We start from the raw sequence: 16,385 nt of genomic DNA on the forward strand, positions 1-16,385 counted from the left end.
TAGCCTGGAAACCCAAGGAACATTATAACTTAGCCTGGAACACTATGGAACATTTTAACTTAACCTGGAACACTATGGAACATTTTAACTTAACCTGGAACACTATGGAACATTATAACTTAGCCTGGAACACAACAGAACATTATAACTTAGCCTGGAACACAACGGAACATTACAACTTAGCCTGGAACACTATGGAATATTTTAATTTAGCCTGGAACGCTATGGAACATTTAACTTAGCCTGGAACAGAACGTAACAATTTAACTTAGCCTGGAACACTGCGAAATATTTGAAGTCGGCCTGCAACACTACGGAACATTTCAAGTTAGCCTGGAACACTATGGAACATTTTAACTTGGCCTGGAACACAACTGAACATTTCAAGTTAGCCTGGAACACTATGGAACATTTTAAGTTAGCCTGGAACACTACGGAACATTTTAAGTTAGCCTGGAACACTATGGAACATTTTAACTTAGCCTGGAACACTACGGAACATTTCAAGTTAGCCTGGAACAGAACGGAACATGTTAACTTGGCCTGGAACACAACTAAACATTTCAAGTTAGCCTGGAACACTATGGAACATTTTAACTTGGCCTGGAACACAACTGAACATTTCAAGTTAGCCTGGAACACTATGGAACATTTTAACTTAGCCTGGAACACTACGGAACATTTCAAGTTAGCCTGGAACACTATGGAACATTTTAACTTAGCGCCTGGAACACAACTGAACATTTCAAGTTAGCCTGGAACACTATGGAACATTTTAACTTAGCCTGGAACACTACGGAACATTTCAAGTTAGCCTGGAACAGAACGGAACATGTTAACTTGGCCTGGAACACAACTTAACATTTCAAGTTAGCCTGGAACACTACACTGATGTGATCGGTGGACTGACCGAGGCGAGGCCCATGATGCGGGGGAAGGTGAAGGACGAGCAGCCATCGGGCGTCTGGCCATAGGATGCATATGGCGTCTGGAACCAGGCCTTCTCATTGGCCCACACGACGTCACAGAGCGGCAGGATGGCAGCGCCGAGGCCAAGGGCGGGCCCATTTACCGCTGCCACAATCGGCTTCCTGAACTGGATGAAGGTGTTGATGAAGGTCCTGAGGAAGAGGAGATGGAGGTCAACACCTACTGACTAAGTGATGACACTGTTGCCATTGCAACCTTTCTTTCCCAGCATGCGTTACCTGATGGTTTCAGCCATCTTGATGCTCTCCTTCTTCCTTTCGTCCGTCAGCCGTCTGATGAAATACAGGAAGTCAAGGCCGCAGCAGAAGACGCTGCCGACGGCGCCGAGTAACACCAGCTTACTGTCATCTGATGCTGCTGTTGCCATGGCGCTCTGTATCTCCTTCATAACCTGACATAGGGGAAGAGAGAACATGGCTGTAGACCTCAGTAACCATGACAACAACTGACAGGCGGGCTGTTTAACATCTTCAGACGTGTAGATTTAGAGTGTTTTGTGATGACGTAGGGTTGTTGTTATGAACGTTTAAAGTACAGGCTCTACCGGACGTTATGACCACAGAGATTTAAGCATGTCAGACTGTTCTCAGTAAAAAATGATCGAATACCAAAAATCCCAGTCTGATCGGGTGGAGTCACAACTTTTGGGGGGGGGGTGGCCTCCACTCACGAATCAGGGGTTTAGTGTTTATATTAGGGGTGTGGTCTATCACATAGGGGAGTGGCCTCCACTAAGAATTAAGTGTTTATTTTGGGGATGTTGCATAGGGGTTTGACTACTCTACAAGTGGACATGTATTTTGGGGGTGTGGTTACACCTTGTAGGAGTATGGCCTTACCTCGGGATTGAGCGTGTTGTTCTCGGAGCTCTTGGTTGACAACAGGATGTGGGTGAAGCCATCTTGTTTCTTCACCACAATGTCACGGTAACGGTAAGCGCTCTCTGTTTGTCGCACGCTGAATCTCAGACGTTTGTCAAAAGCAGACCGTTCCTCCAGACGTCGCTTCCCCGTTGCGCTGGTCACCCCGGTAACAGCACTCTGCACACCTGACATCCCGTTGGCAGCTACAGCCTCCATCAGTGCAGAGTTACCTGGAGGAGATGTAGATCATCAGACTGCAGTCACCATAGTTTCTGAGCTTAAAGCTTCGACCAGTGTGTCGACGAGTCCCAGCGGACCATGGACAGATTTATTCTGCACTAGGGTTGGGCGATAATACGGTAATAAGGTTTCTCGCGGTATCTAAAAATAGCAACGGCATCAGTTACATTGCCGTCATTAAAAAAATCTGCCGCCCATATAGGCCTATAGGGGCCTAATATAATAATAAATATAATTTATTTAATGCCTAAATAATGAGTGTTTGTCCAGCACTTATGTATGTGTGGTTGAGTTTTCAATTGAATACCATTACAGTTTAAAACTAATAGTAGGCTATAATGTTTCTCTTATAACTGCCCATAACTGATGTCGAGAGATGACAAGTGATAAAGTTTTTGGATGTGACGTCGTCACTACATGTCCTGCTCCAGCTGGAAAAAGTAAACATGCTGGTTTTTCTGGCGAAAAACCGTGAATAGTTTTGAAGCATATGATGCTGCTATAGTTACCATTATACTTTGTTTTTATGTCATTTCCAATGAGGAGTCGCCTGTTCTGACGGACAGAGAAGTTCAGACTTGGAGAGGGTGAACTTTTCAAACTAAAGGTGGGCTCTAAAAATAAACCAGTGAACAGTATTTCCTGTTGTGTTCTCAGGATAGGATTATGTCCACTCCAGGTGGACGACTGAGGGGTTTACCTCTCAGAGTTGTAACCTGCTGATGACCAATGACCTTACCTGTGCCGCTAAGGGAGCGCATGGCAGCAGGTGTGACGGGTACCCGGGGTGGGGGCAGGGGGTTCTGGCTGCGGGGTCTGGTCCCCATGCGGGCCCTCTCCTCTCCGGGCCCCAGCTGGACGCCTGAAGGTTTCTCCAGCAGGGCAACCTCAGGTGGGACCAAGTGAGCCTCCTGAGCTCCGGCCTCCAGGCTGTGAGCCGCCTCGCTGGGAGAGTCCTCTGAGTCCAGACGACTGTTCATGGGACTCTTAGGAACAAGGATCTTGATGCCGGTCTTGGATAGGTCCACGCTGCGGCGGGCCGAGCCGGCCAGAGACGCTGACATCAGACTGCTGCTTAATCTGCCTGCTGGTGAGGGCTGCTGGGAGCCGACGGAGGCTGGGCGGGTCAGTCCAGCGGAGGGCAGTAGAGCCAGGCTGAGAGCAGGTTTCACCTGCTCACAGCCTCCTGTGATGTCACTGCTGACGTCACTGCGTGCTGCCATGGAGGTGGGCGGCCTGCAAGGCAGTCTGTAGGCGGGGCTGCAGTGTAGGCTGGGTGAGCTGCGGGTGGAGCGCAGTAACGTGGTATCCCTCTGACGCTGAGCGTACTGACGGTTAAAGTCGTGGACGTAGACCATGCAGGAGGACAGGTGAGTCTCAGGCTCCCAGGTGTCGCCCTCCGCACCGTAACCTCTCCACCTGACCAGGTACTCCACCTTCCCCTTCTTATTCTTCCTCCTGTCCACAATCCTCTCCACCTGCAGGAGGAAATACACCGGACAATGTGCCCGTTACTGGACTGGCCCCAGGTCAGTGAGTGGAGTCAACATTCAGTCTGACCCGATGATGTCATCATCTACAGCTGATGTCAGAGGGTGAAAAGGTTAAAAGAGAAAATGAAGCAGATCTGCTAATGACAGAAGCTAACTCTACAGGAGTTAACGACATAAGCTAACTCTACAGGAGCTAATGACAGAAGCTAACTCTACAGGAGCTAATGACAGAAGCTAACTCTACAGGAGCTAACGACATAAGCTAACTCTACAGGAGCTAACGACAGAAGCTAACTCTACAGGAGCTAATGACAGAAGCTAACTCTACGGGAGTTAACGACAGAAGCTAACTCTACGGGAGTTAACGACAGAAGCTAACTCTACAGGAGCTAACGACAGAAGCTAACTCTACAGGAGCTAACGACAGAAGCTAACTCTACGGGAGTTAACGACAGAAGCTAACTCTACGGGAGCTAACGACAGAAGCTAACTCTACAGGAGTTAACGACAGAAGCTAACTCTACGGGAGCTAACGACAGAAGCTAACTCTACAGGAGTTAATGACGGAAGCTAACTCTACGGGAGTTAACGACAGAAGCTAACTGTACAGGAGCTAACGACAGAAGCTAACGACAGAAGTTAACTCTACAGGAGCTAATGACAGAAGCTAACTCTACAGGAGCTAACGACAGAAGCTAACTCTACAGGAGCTAACGACAGAAGCTAACTCTACAGGAGTTAATGACAGAAGCTAACTCTACAGAAGCTAACGACAGAAGCTAACTCTACAGGAGTTAACAACAGAAGCTAACTCTACAGGAGCTAACGACAGAAGCTAACTCTACAGAAGTTAGCGACAGAAGCTAACTCTGTAGAAGATAGTTGCAGAAACTAACTCTATAGGTTATAGTTACAGAAGCTAACTGTAGGCGCTAATGACAGAAGCTAACTCTGTAGGTTATAGTTACAGAAGCTAACTCTGTAGGCGCTAATGACAGAAGCTAACTTTATAAGAGCTAACGACAGAAGCTAACTCTACAGGAGCTAACGACAGAAGCTAACTCTACAGGAGTTAACGACAGAAGCTAACTCTACAGGAGCTAACGACAGAAGCTAACTCTACAGGAGCTAACGACAGAAGCTAACTCTACAGGAGTTAGCGACAGAAGCTAACTCTGTAGAAGATAGTTGCAGAAACTAACTCTATAGGTTATAGTTACAGAAGCTAACTGTAGGCGCTAATGACAGAAGCTAACTCTGTAGGTTATCTGTAGGCGCTAATGACAGAAGCTAACTCTGTAGGTTATAATTACAGAAGCTAACTCTGTAGGCGCTAATGACAGAAGCTAACTTTATAGGAGCTAATGACAGAAGCTAACTTTATAGGCGCTAATGACAGAAGCAAACTTTATAGGAGCTAATGACAGAAGCTAACTCTGTAGAAGATAGTTGCAGAAGCTAACTCTACAGGAGCTAATAACAGAAGCTAACTCTGTAGGAGATAGTTACAGAAGCTAACTCTATAGGAGCTAATGACAGAAGCTAACTTTATAAGAGCTAATGACAGAAGTTAACTATGTAGGAGATAGTTGTCGAAGAGAACTCTATAGGAGCTAATGACAGAAGCTAACTTTATAGGAGCTAATGACAGAAGTTAACTATGTAGGAGATAGTTACAGAAGTTAACTCTATAGGAGCTAATGACAGAAGCTAACTGTAGGAGCTAATGACAGAAGCTAACTTTATAAGAGCTAATGACAGAAGTTAACTATGTAGGAGATAGTTGTCGAAGAGAACTCTATAGGAGCTAATGACAGAAGCTAACTTTATAGGAGCTAATGACAGAAGTTAACTATGTAGGAGATAGTTACAGAAGTTAACTCTATAGGAGCTAATGACAGAAGCTAACTCTGTAGGAGATAGTTACAGAAGGTAACTTTATAGGAGCTAATAACAGAAGCTAACTTTATAGGAGCTAATGACAGAAACTAACTTTATATGAGCTAATAACAGAAGCTAACTATATAGGAGCTAATGACAGAAGCTAACTTTATATGAGCTAATGACAGAAGCTAACTCTACAGGAGCTAATAACAGAAGCTAACTATATAGGAGCTAATGACAGAAGCTAACTATATAGGAGCTAATGACAGAAGCTAACTTTATATGAGCTAATGACAGAAGCTAACTCTATAGGAGCTAATGACAGAAGCTAACTCTATAGGAGCTAATGGCAGAAGCTAACTTTATAGGAGCTAATGGCAGAAGCTAACTTTATAGGAGCTAATGGCAGAAGCTATCTCAGCCTGTAGTTAGCTGACTAACTTTTACTTAAGGGTTGAGTATTTCCTAATCAACCACTTTTCTTAATTTCCCCCTAAGCTCGAAACATTTGCAAAATTAACTCTGCCCTTAGCTACCATTAGCATGTTAGCATTAGCTCGCGTCACCTCGTATAACTCTTCCGTAGCCATGGAGATGGTGTGCGCGTGCACGAGCAGCTTCTAGAAGCTTCTTTACCGGAGCAGCACCATGAGAGAAACCCGGAGAGCTCCGTCCGGTCCGTTCTTCTGTCCGCCGGGTCACGAACTGGACGGGTCGGTAGTTTATCAGAGTTAACTAGCTGTTAGCAGTTAGCACACCAGCTTTACGGAAACATCCGGTCCGACTGACTTACCTTCAAAATAAAAGCTCCCCGTCCACAGAGTACCATGATAATTTTTTAATTGAAAATGAATCATTTACAAAACATAAAGGCATACAAACCACAACATAACATAACATAAATGATGGTGAAAATAAAATAATTAAAACAAATAAAGCAAATTCATAGTTCTGCACACTTTCTCTGAGGATCCTCGAATATTTTCAGTTTTTCATATGCTGTGAGGAGAGACTTTTTTTTCCATTAGTCTCAAATCACTGAGGTGATTGTCCTTAAGAGTCTTTTTCAAAAACAGAAAAAAGGGCCTTTGTTTTCCTCCATTTGGAGTTTGGCCATGAGTATCAGGTTGTTCAGAATCAGATCACACTTAGTGTCCTTTATGTCAGTACCAGACATGACATTTTCTCGTGTGAGAGGAGTAAGTTGGATTTTGGTTGATAGCCAGTCCTGCAGATCCTCCCAAAAAGTCCTGCAGAGTGTGTGCAGTGGACGAAGAGATGATCAGTAGTTTCAGTTTCACAGAAGACACAGTTATTATGATCAATACCAAATCTCATTCTCAGCAGCTCATTGGATGGATAGATATTATTCATAATTACCAAATGAACTTTTTTTTGTCTCGGGGCCTCCTGGATAAGTTATAGATTTAGTCCAATTTGATGATGTCTGATTTAGAAAAGAGCTGGATAATGGAGTTTCTATTGTTCAGGTGATTACCTATGACTTCATTTTTCCTCAGCCAGAAACTCAGAACATTAAAATTGAGTGCAGGTGGATTCATCACACCTGAGTGTGTTTCTATGTTTTGGACTGACATTCTGACTGACTCAGGGATCGCTCTGATAACTTCATCAAATTGAGCATGTGTGCAAGTTATGTTGTCTAAGATATCTCCTTACGGTGTTGTTTTCTAAATGTGTTGTTGTCTAGTTGCTTACAAGTCCTGTTTGTGTTTCACTAATCATTTGGTCCAGACCTCCTTTTAATCTGTTGGTGTAAATATATGTTAGCAACTTAGAGTCGTGGTTTAGTTGTGAAATAGGATGATAATTATCTCATAATCTTTACCTGGCTTTGGTTCGAGTGTAACGATGCCTTGTTTCATGCTGACTGGTTGTAGCTTCTCTAAAGACTTGGAAAAGAAGATTTCTAAGCAGACCCCAAAAGTGTCTGTAAAAACTGTCTGTTAGACCATCGGGGCCAGCAGAGTTATCCAGTCTTAAGCACATGACTGCTTTGTCTAATTCCTCCATAGTAAAATCCTTCTCACATTCTTCCTTGAAGCCACTGTCAGTTTGAGGAATAAGATCCTTAATTTTATCCAAGGACGAGTCAGAATCTGTGGAGAAGGATGAGCTGTATAGGTTTTGATAGAATGCAGTTAATTCAGGGTCTGTGCAGTCTGCACCATGGATTGTGAGAGTTTTGATGGGATTCCTCTCCTGTCGTCTGTTTTCCAGTCTGCAGAAATACGCAGTTTTTTTCTCCTTCTTTGATCCACTTAGATCTGGACCTGATAAATGCCCCTCCAGCTTTTCTTTCATAAATTCTATCAAGTCTGGATCGTAATGAAGAGTTTATTTTTGTCGTTCTCTGTTAATATTGATTTGATGCTAATCAAATGAATCTCTTTTATGATTCCAATCCATTTATCTTTTTGACGTGTTTGCTGAAGGAGATTGAGTACTGGCAGATTTTATATTTCAGAAACTCCCACTTTTGAGTGTCACCACCTAATATTACATTTTCTGTGTGATATCTGTCTGTGAGTTGTAATATTGTTTTTTTGATGTCTGAAAGAAGCTTTTGTTTTTGTCATTTAAGTTTTTATTTGAATTTTGGTTTCAACAAACCTAAACAAAACAATCATGTAAAATAAAATACAATTAAACAAAATTATACATCTCAGCACATAAATATAACAAGACAGCACATCATCATACAAAATACTAGATCTCATAAATCCTCAGCCATGAAGGGTGATTCAAAAAATCACCCCAGACCTGGAAAAATTTTCCTTTCTTATCATTTAACTTAGCTATCATCAGTTCATAGAGGCATTATCGGTCATCATCTTAACCCAGTCAATAAGTGCTGGTTGAGTCTGACTCTTCCAGTGGTGAAGAATCATTCTAGCTGCAGTGATGACGCCTGTCAGTGCCACACCAAATTCTACTTTTAATATTCAATCAATCAATCAATCAATCAATTTTATTTATAAAGCCCAATATCACAAATCACAATTTGCCTCACAGGGCTTTACAGCATACGACATCCCTCTGTCCTTATTCCTGGTGGTAACTCTGACCTATCCCCTAGGAGACAAAGACGGGGGGATTCCAGCAAGGATTTTTGAAGCCATTCACTCAATTTTACAATGACTTTTTTCCAAAAAGGAAAAACCAAAGGGCATTCCCACAGTGAGTGTAAGAAGGTTCCTGCCTCTGCCTTACACTTCCAACATAAGTTGCTCTGTAACAAACCCATTCTGTGAAGTCTTACTGGTGTGTAATAGTACCTGTGTGGATAATCTACCCCGGGCATCCCTGATGGACCATCCTGTATTTGTTACTATGTCTTTCCATGCATCTTCTTCAGTGTTACAGTTTAGATCTTTTTGCCAAGTTAATCTTCAATGTTCATACTTTCCACACTGAGCATCTGCAGCCATATTGTAAAGGACTGAGGCAGAGTGAGCAGATCTAGGCAGCTCAAAAAAATGTTTTACTATATTTTCCCCTTCGCCTGATTTGATGCCTGTGGCTCCGATACTACTTCATAATTGGAGGTACTTCCAAAAATCTCCCTTCTCCTTCATACTGAAAAGTTCACTCATCTCCTGAAATGACAAAAACACCCAATCTTTGTACAGGTCTGCTATCTTATTCAAATCCCCCTGCAGCCAGGATTTCCACATGAAAGAAGCTTTTTATTTTGCATTGCGTTGCTGTAACCATAAATATTTCCCAGAATCAGTGAGGAGTTGTCTAGATGTAACACACATATAATCCAATGACCATCATGACTAGATTTAGTATTGTAACTTTCCCGGACACATATTAACAGCTCCTGCGGATCTACATGTACCATGTGAAGAGATCATTTTATCTCCCCGTTGAGTCGACCAGAATGTTTCATCAGAGTCCTGTGAGTGAGTTTCTTGGAGGAATATACGTTGTGGACTTTTGCTTTCACAAAAAAAAACACATGTAGCTTTTCTTTTTAGATCGTCTCTCAGGCCCCTGGCGTTAACTGTTGAAAGATTAGGATTGTTTTTAAGAGAAAACAGAAAAACAAACCAATGAATTAAACAATGTGCAAATTAGAGACGAAGGTTTTATCAATCAATCAATTCAATTTTATTTATAAATCAATCAATCAATCAATTTCAATCAATTTTATTTATAAAGCCCAATATCACAAATCACAATTTGCCTCACAGGGCTTTACAGCATACGACATCCCTCTGTCCTTATGACCCTCGCAGCGGATAAGGAAAAACTCCCCAAAAAAAACCCTTTAACGGGGAAAAAAAACGGTAGAAACCTCAGGAAGAGCAACTGAGGAGGGATCCCTCTTCCAGGACGGACAGACGTGCAATAGATGTCGTACAGAACAGATCAGCATAATAAATTAACAGTAATCCGTATGACACAATGAGAGAGAGAGAGAGAGAGAGAGAGAGAGAGAGAGAGAGAGAGAGAGAGAGAGAGAGAGAGATGCAGGTAATGACAGTAGCTTACAACAACATTATTGAAAGTAATAATATTATAGTTATAGTTCTGGCTACTGTGGTACAATATGTTGAAAGTATGTATTAATATCTGGCAGTATACATGTGTGACAATAGTCATATGTGTATAATAACAGTAGAAGTATGACTAATGACTAATGATGGCAGCAGCAGCAGGAGGCATCTGGCAGGACCACGGCAGCAGCACAACCACACACGTCACACTGTCCAGGCACCGCTGCGATATGGACAGCCCAATATCACAAATCACAATTTGCCTCACAGGGCTTTACAGCATACGACATCCCTCTGTCCTTATGACCCTCACAGCTGATCAGGAAAAACTCCCCAAAAAACCCTTTAACGGGGAAAAAACAAAACAAAATTGAGAGCCTACTTTTGTCGGAAGGTTTTAGTGAGGAAAAAAGAAGAAGAACTTGAAGCAAGTCCCAAAAATGCATCTTGAAGACTGTCCTTGGAGTGAGCATGAGGGTCAGATGTGAATGAACTTTCCTCCCCATTCTTACACGTTACAGTGTTGTTATAAAGTGACTTTGCATAGTGAGGAGAGAAACAGACACATGAAGCTAAACAGAACCAGCTTGTGCCTGTCATAGAACCACATGTGTTATCAGCTTAGTGTTGAAATGACTTTTTTTATCAAACTTCGGGAATGACAAACTAAGCCATGACTGTATGTCCATCAATTACCGCCACGTGGCCTTTGTGAAACGCCACCTGACCCAGCGATCTAACTTGCTTGATTTTCGGCCATAGCTGTTCTCTTGCCTGCCGATCCTCCTCGGTGAAGCCCTGCACAAAGCGAAGATCTTGTTCCTTGCACACGGAGAGTCTTTGGTTGCTTTCCATACCGCATCCTGGTGGCGTCTCCTCAGAAGCTGCATGATGACCTGGCGGCTCCGTCCTCCTTCTCTCCTTCTGATGCAGTGAACTGAGTCGATAACATCTCCAATCTCTTCCTCCCATTGTGCAAAGATTTTGAGGAGAAGCTCTTGGATTTTCTCTTTGACGTTTTCTCCTTTTTCTCTGAGGCCAGAAAGTCTCAAGTTGCAGCAGCGTTTGGATCTTTCCACTTCGAGTACTTTTTCTTTTAGTTCAGCATTTTCTTTCTTCAGGTCTGGATGCTCTTTTTCTGGCATTTCCATTTTGGCTTTGCATTCAGGGATTTTGACTGAGTTCATCTCCAAATGCTGTAACATGCTGGCAAACATGTCGGAGCTTTCTTTAAGTTGTTTACCAAAATCTCCCACCTTGTTACCCAGGTTTCTTATGGTGGCTAAAACATCAGCAAGGGAGGCCTCCACTTCTGTCGCCAGCTTCTTAGCCGGTGGGTGTTTAGTTGGAGTGGCATTCAGTGGACGTCTTGCACCCGAGCCGCTGGAGTTAGCTGTTAGCTGACATGATTATTCTTTGGGCTTCTTTGTGTTACAACGATGTTGGTGAGTTGTCACAAGCAAAAGTTCAAGTCAAGGACAAGTGTGGCCAAATGGAGAGGAGAGGGAAATTGTCCGACAACACCAAATTGCACCCCAGGAAATACACTCTAAACCGTACTCTTACTAACAGAAGGTCACACAGATTCGTTAGACCAGTATATATAGAGGACGTGAGACGAACTTCCAAATGTAATAACAAATGTTTATTGATTAGAATTTTACTATGGTTTAAATTTCAATTCAATTTCAATTTTATTTATAAAGCCCAATATCACAAATCACAATTTGCCTCACAGGGCTTTACAGCATACGACATCCCTCTGTCCTTATGACCCTCACAGCGGATAAGGAAAAACTCCCCAAAAAAACCCCTTTAACGGGGAAAAAAACATAAAGATGTCAAAAATACACGGCCTGAGTGTCAAATGAAAACCACTGTTGACTGTGGTAGAAAGTTAACCAAATGGCAGGAACAGGGCTAGTAGGCTACTTGACTCAGGCGGACAGACTAAAGCAAAGGTAAGGGACACAACGCAAACCAAAGAAAATCACTGCAAACCAAACCACCACGTGCTACACCAAATTAAGGGGAGTGAGGGGGAAACCACCACTGGGGAAGTCTGCCACACACTGCGCAAGCACAAAACAAAATGAATACCGCTTGTGGTGGGACACTCGGGCAGATAGGTTGTACAGTTAAAACAGGATCACACACACACACACACACACACACACACACACACACATCAAAATGAATCAAACCAAAGTAGAGTTGTGACTGGATTGAGGACCCAAAGCTGTATGGACACACAGCGGAGTTACTGTGCAATTTAACCAGCTGAGGAAGGAGCTCAGCATGTGACATGATGATGTGCAGCAGCAGTGGAAAACGGAGAGACCACACCGGGGCTGGAGGCTGTGGATAACCATCCCTCAGGATGCCCAGCTGGCGTCCACGTCACCGGGCTGTGCAGTGCAGCCTCGCGCTGAGGGAAGATAGTCCATGAGCCAGACCACCGATCATAATAGAAAAGATGGGCAAATTCTTGTTGCTATTTTCTTTGTCCTATATATGTCTACATTATTTATTGGCATGATAGCCACTGCAGACTGGTAGCTTAGTGATGGTTATCATGCACTGAATATATGGACCCCTGTAGCGGAAACCCATTGACTGTATGGTGCCTATTTGGTGCTATGGTGTTTGTTAACTACTCAGGCTGTCTAAATCAATCCAATACATTCTTAAGATATTTAAGAACTGACATTTTAATTTGTCTGTTCTGTATCTATTCACACCAGAGTAATTATGGGTGTAGCCCGTATAGTTCTGGAGATATACTCATGTTTATGTGTGTATGGTGTTTCATGTCCATAAAACATGAAAGGTTTATCTATATCAAGATCCCTGTGCCTATGGTGCTAATAACCATATGATTCACCTGCAAGACTGATGGTTCTGAATTTAAGGAAAATGATACTCAAGAAACAAATCAACACTTTTTACTTTTGAAGCAATCATTTGAACAAAGAACTAGAAAAAATAGATGATGATCCTTATGTGAAAGAATGTGGAGCACACGAGTACAGTATTTAGATTATTTCAAGGCCCGACTCAAGATCAGTCATCAGTTTCTGAGTCAGTCAGGTCTGTATCTGTGATCATGTCAAGTTATCCTCTTGGGCTTGATTGTCACATGTTTGCAACTTGTACAGATTGGTACATTTCAAGCCTTTGCTCATGCGCTGGCAGCTTGCATCTACGACTGCAGCTGCAGCACTGCCTCAGGGGCTGGAGACCCCCACATCCATTCCAGTGTGAGCTGACACGCGTCTGCTGGCACGCATAGCATGCATAAAGAGGCAGTCCTCGCATAGTGGTAAGCTGGCTAGATTCAAGCTCCCCACGCTGTCCGCAGAAAAGTTGGTAGCAGGCTGTATTGATGTCCTCTGTCGTCGCAGGTGCTGAGTACAATTTACATGTGAATGTTTGCAGCCTCTTGAACAGGTCAGGGGATACTTCCCAGGACTGCCCCAGCTCAAGGAACACTTCCTGGAAATGCTCTGATCTTGTGATAAGCTTCAAGGCTCGGTGCTTACCACGGCCTGCGAAGGCACTCACAGTATTGCATCGGAGTGAATGCATGCATGCCACCCAGAGCATTACAGACACCGTCTCCCAGCCTCTGACGTAGCTTGGTGATATCAAGATACCTAACCTGGTTCTTTGTTCAACATCTCTGGAATAAGGAACAGGAGAAATCAGCAGAGAATGCCAGGCAGAGCACCAGCACAGCAGTGTCATCAGCTGCTACTACAACAACACTGTAGCCTTCCATTGCAGCATGGGCTGCATACAAAATGATTCTTGTGTCAGCCTCCTCTTGGTTTGACTGCCCACTGATCCTTGGTGATGTGCAAGCAGCTTTCCTCACTGGCGATGTACAGCTGCTTGTCATTCAGCTTGTGTCTCAGCTTGTGTGTCTTCAGCTCAGCCACCAAGAACTTTATGAGGTTTGTCTTGTTGGCTGAGCTCCTGAGAAACCTTCTCCATTGCTGAATCCAGTGACCTGGTGCAATGTTTCAGAACTGTATTCCTGTGGTGCACCCCCGATTCTCTCTCTCTGCATTCTTGATTGATTCCTCCCGATATACATCGAAGACCACATCAGTCCTCTGGCTCCTTCATGTAGGATTTGATTCAGGACCGAGTCTGCAAGTTAAGAGAAGGTCTGCTCGTTGCCCTTCATCTTCTGAACCAGACTCATTCCATTGATGATGGTAGCAGACAGCTCAGGGATGGTCTCTGCTGGTAAGACTTGCTTCTCCAGTTCCCTTGCCAGAACGGCTTTGCCACTGCCATGGTCACTCGCCAATGGAGACGGGACCCTGAGAAAAACCAGCAAAGCCGAAGAAACCACGAGCTGTGGCCTCAGCTACAACAGGACAGAGAGCAGGACAACCTGTTAACATAAGGCTAACAGAGCTAGCGGAAGTTAGAAATAAAACAGAGCGAGCTTGACACCCAGCTCAAAGCACCATCAGCGTCTCGCGGTGAGGAAGAGCAGACACCACCCTTCTCAAAAGTCCCTCCGAAGCTGCACACAACAGGCACGGCCGACACCGCTGTGAAGCGAAAAGTCATGGCAGCTGTCACACCATGATGCGCGATAAAAGTACCCAAACATTACTGCACCCATGCCCACCTGACACGTCCCAAGTTCAGTACAAAAACTGGAGCATGCCACACAGAGCACTCGCCAGGTGAACGCCAGGTGAACGCCAGGTAACAGTGTGCGCACCAGTGAGAGCATGACCAATAAAGCAGGTGGCACCACCTCGCAATCAGACCCGGACAGCTGGAAATTAGGCACAGCTGATACTAAGTAAGAGTGGCGGTGCAGCAGCGCTCAACCTGCCACACAAGGTTTGTGTCAAAGTTAAGGACCAAACGAACGGAGCTGAAAAGTTTTTGTGTGCCCTGTTCGCCGTCTTGCCAGAAGTCTTAATGAGACATGTCTTCAATCAGCCACGGAGAGTTTGACCTGGATCTGAATGAGTGTCAGTGTAACACTGGAGCCTCTGTGTGACCTCTGTGTGACCTCTGTGTGACCTCCAGACACAGGTGTTCTTCAATAAATACTTCACCTGTACAAAGAGCGTCTGTAGGTTGGTCAGAGACAGACACATTACTGTAACGTCACAGTGTTTTGTTCAGCTGCACTCGTCACCAGTGTTGAGCGGAGGTTAAAGACGTCTGTGGCTTAAACTGTCCACAGAGATGTTAGAAAGACATTAGAGATGTGTTGTATTTTAATATTTGAACGTGTGTGGTGAGGTGTGGTGACATCATGTCGTCATAGAGTCGGCTCGGGTGCACAGGCTGAATGAGGGAACTGAGCAGAGTCGTTCTGATGGTAGACACACGAGGTTTTCTTGAACCTGTCGCTAACACGTCTCTAAATGTCTCTGCGTGTGTTTGTTGCTCGGCAACCATTCTGCTGAGTGTGGCTGATGAGCTACTTTGCTCAGCAGAATATGATTAATGTTAATGGCTAAGTTATGGCTGTACAGTGACATCAGCACGTCATCGTATCAGCACAGAGTCAAACAACAAGCTGTGAATGATTGTTGTCTTTTCAAATGTTAAAGGAAAAGTTCTTTATCAGTCAGACGAGGAAATAACAGCACGACACAGTGTAAACACTCGCACATGGTCATAGACCAGGATGTGACGTCAGCGGGCCGACATACATCAACACATGGGCTCAGACACAGAGCAGAAGGGTTTATGATGTACTGAAACACCAGCGGCAGTCATGAATGACTTGTTGTGGTCGCCTCACACACACCTGTGTGTGAATGTGACATGTAGTGTGAAAGCAGAGGTCAGAGGTCAGAGGAGAGACAGGTCCATTCAGCACATCAGTAAAAACCTAACATGTTTCATCTGTAGAACAACTGATGACATGTTTTGATCCTGTGTTTCTTTCATGTAACTCAGAGTTCTGCAGGTCGACCCTGGCGTCAGCGTCGCCCTGGTTCCCTCCTCAAACAGCCAATCAGATCGTTCCGTTGGATTATTACAGGAAATAAACAAATGTTTCTGATCGTCCAGGTTTTGTTGAGTCAGATCATTTTCACTAATAAACTTTATGATCAATGAAGAATCAGTTCAATCAGCAGGAGTAAAAAGCTCACGTGAAAAAAACTACACCCTCGTCACATGACTTAACGTCACCACAGCGACACTGTGAAGTCGTGCTGAGCGTGATGACGTTCTGCCGTCTCATTCAGACACATGTTGAACCCGTCTTTCATTTCATTCTGTCATTGTGACATCATGATTAGGCATGGTCCATCTTTCTGTGGGGTCGTTAGCGTCACCGCGGTCAGATGACGGTCTTTACTCTTTGTGATCGCAGTCATTAAAACAGACGTGAC

The 16,385-nt window shown here is 44.0% G+C and overlaps 1 protein-coding gene across 1 annotated transcript in view; it reads right to left on the reverse strand.

The window, feature by feature from the left end:
- cdyl (chromodomain protein, Y-like) overlaps window positions 1-6,261 on the reverse strand; it is a 12,064-nt gene extending 5,803 nt beyond the window's left edge. The window contains exons 1-5 of the mRNA XM_050074568.1: window positions 6,037-6,261; window positions 2,833-3,571; window positions 1,830-2,083; window positions 1,209-1,381; window positions 911-1,121 (exon numbers count right to left, since the gene is read on the reverse strand). Coding sequence (XP_049930525.1) covers window positions 911-1,121; window positions 1,209-1,381; window positions 1,830-2,083; window positions 2,833-3,571; window positions 6,037-6,060 — 1,401 coding nt within the window. The 5' untranslated portion in view covers window positions 6,061-6,261. The remainder of the gene's footprint in view (window positions 1-910; window positions 1,122-1,208; window positions 1,382-1,829; window positions 2,084-2,832; window positions 3,572-6,036) is intronic.
- Window positions 6,262-16,385: the final 10,124 nt, after the last annotated feature.

The sequence above is a fragment of the Epinephelus moara genome, chromosome 21 (genome assembly GCF_006386435.1).
Source record: "Epinephelus moara isolate mb chromosome 21, YSFRI_EMoa_1.0, whole genome shotgun sequence".
Classification (NCBI taxonomy): Eukaryota; Metazoa; Chordata; class Actinopteri; order Perciformes; family Serranidae; genus Epinephelus; species Epinephelus moara.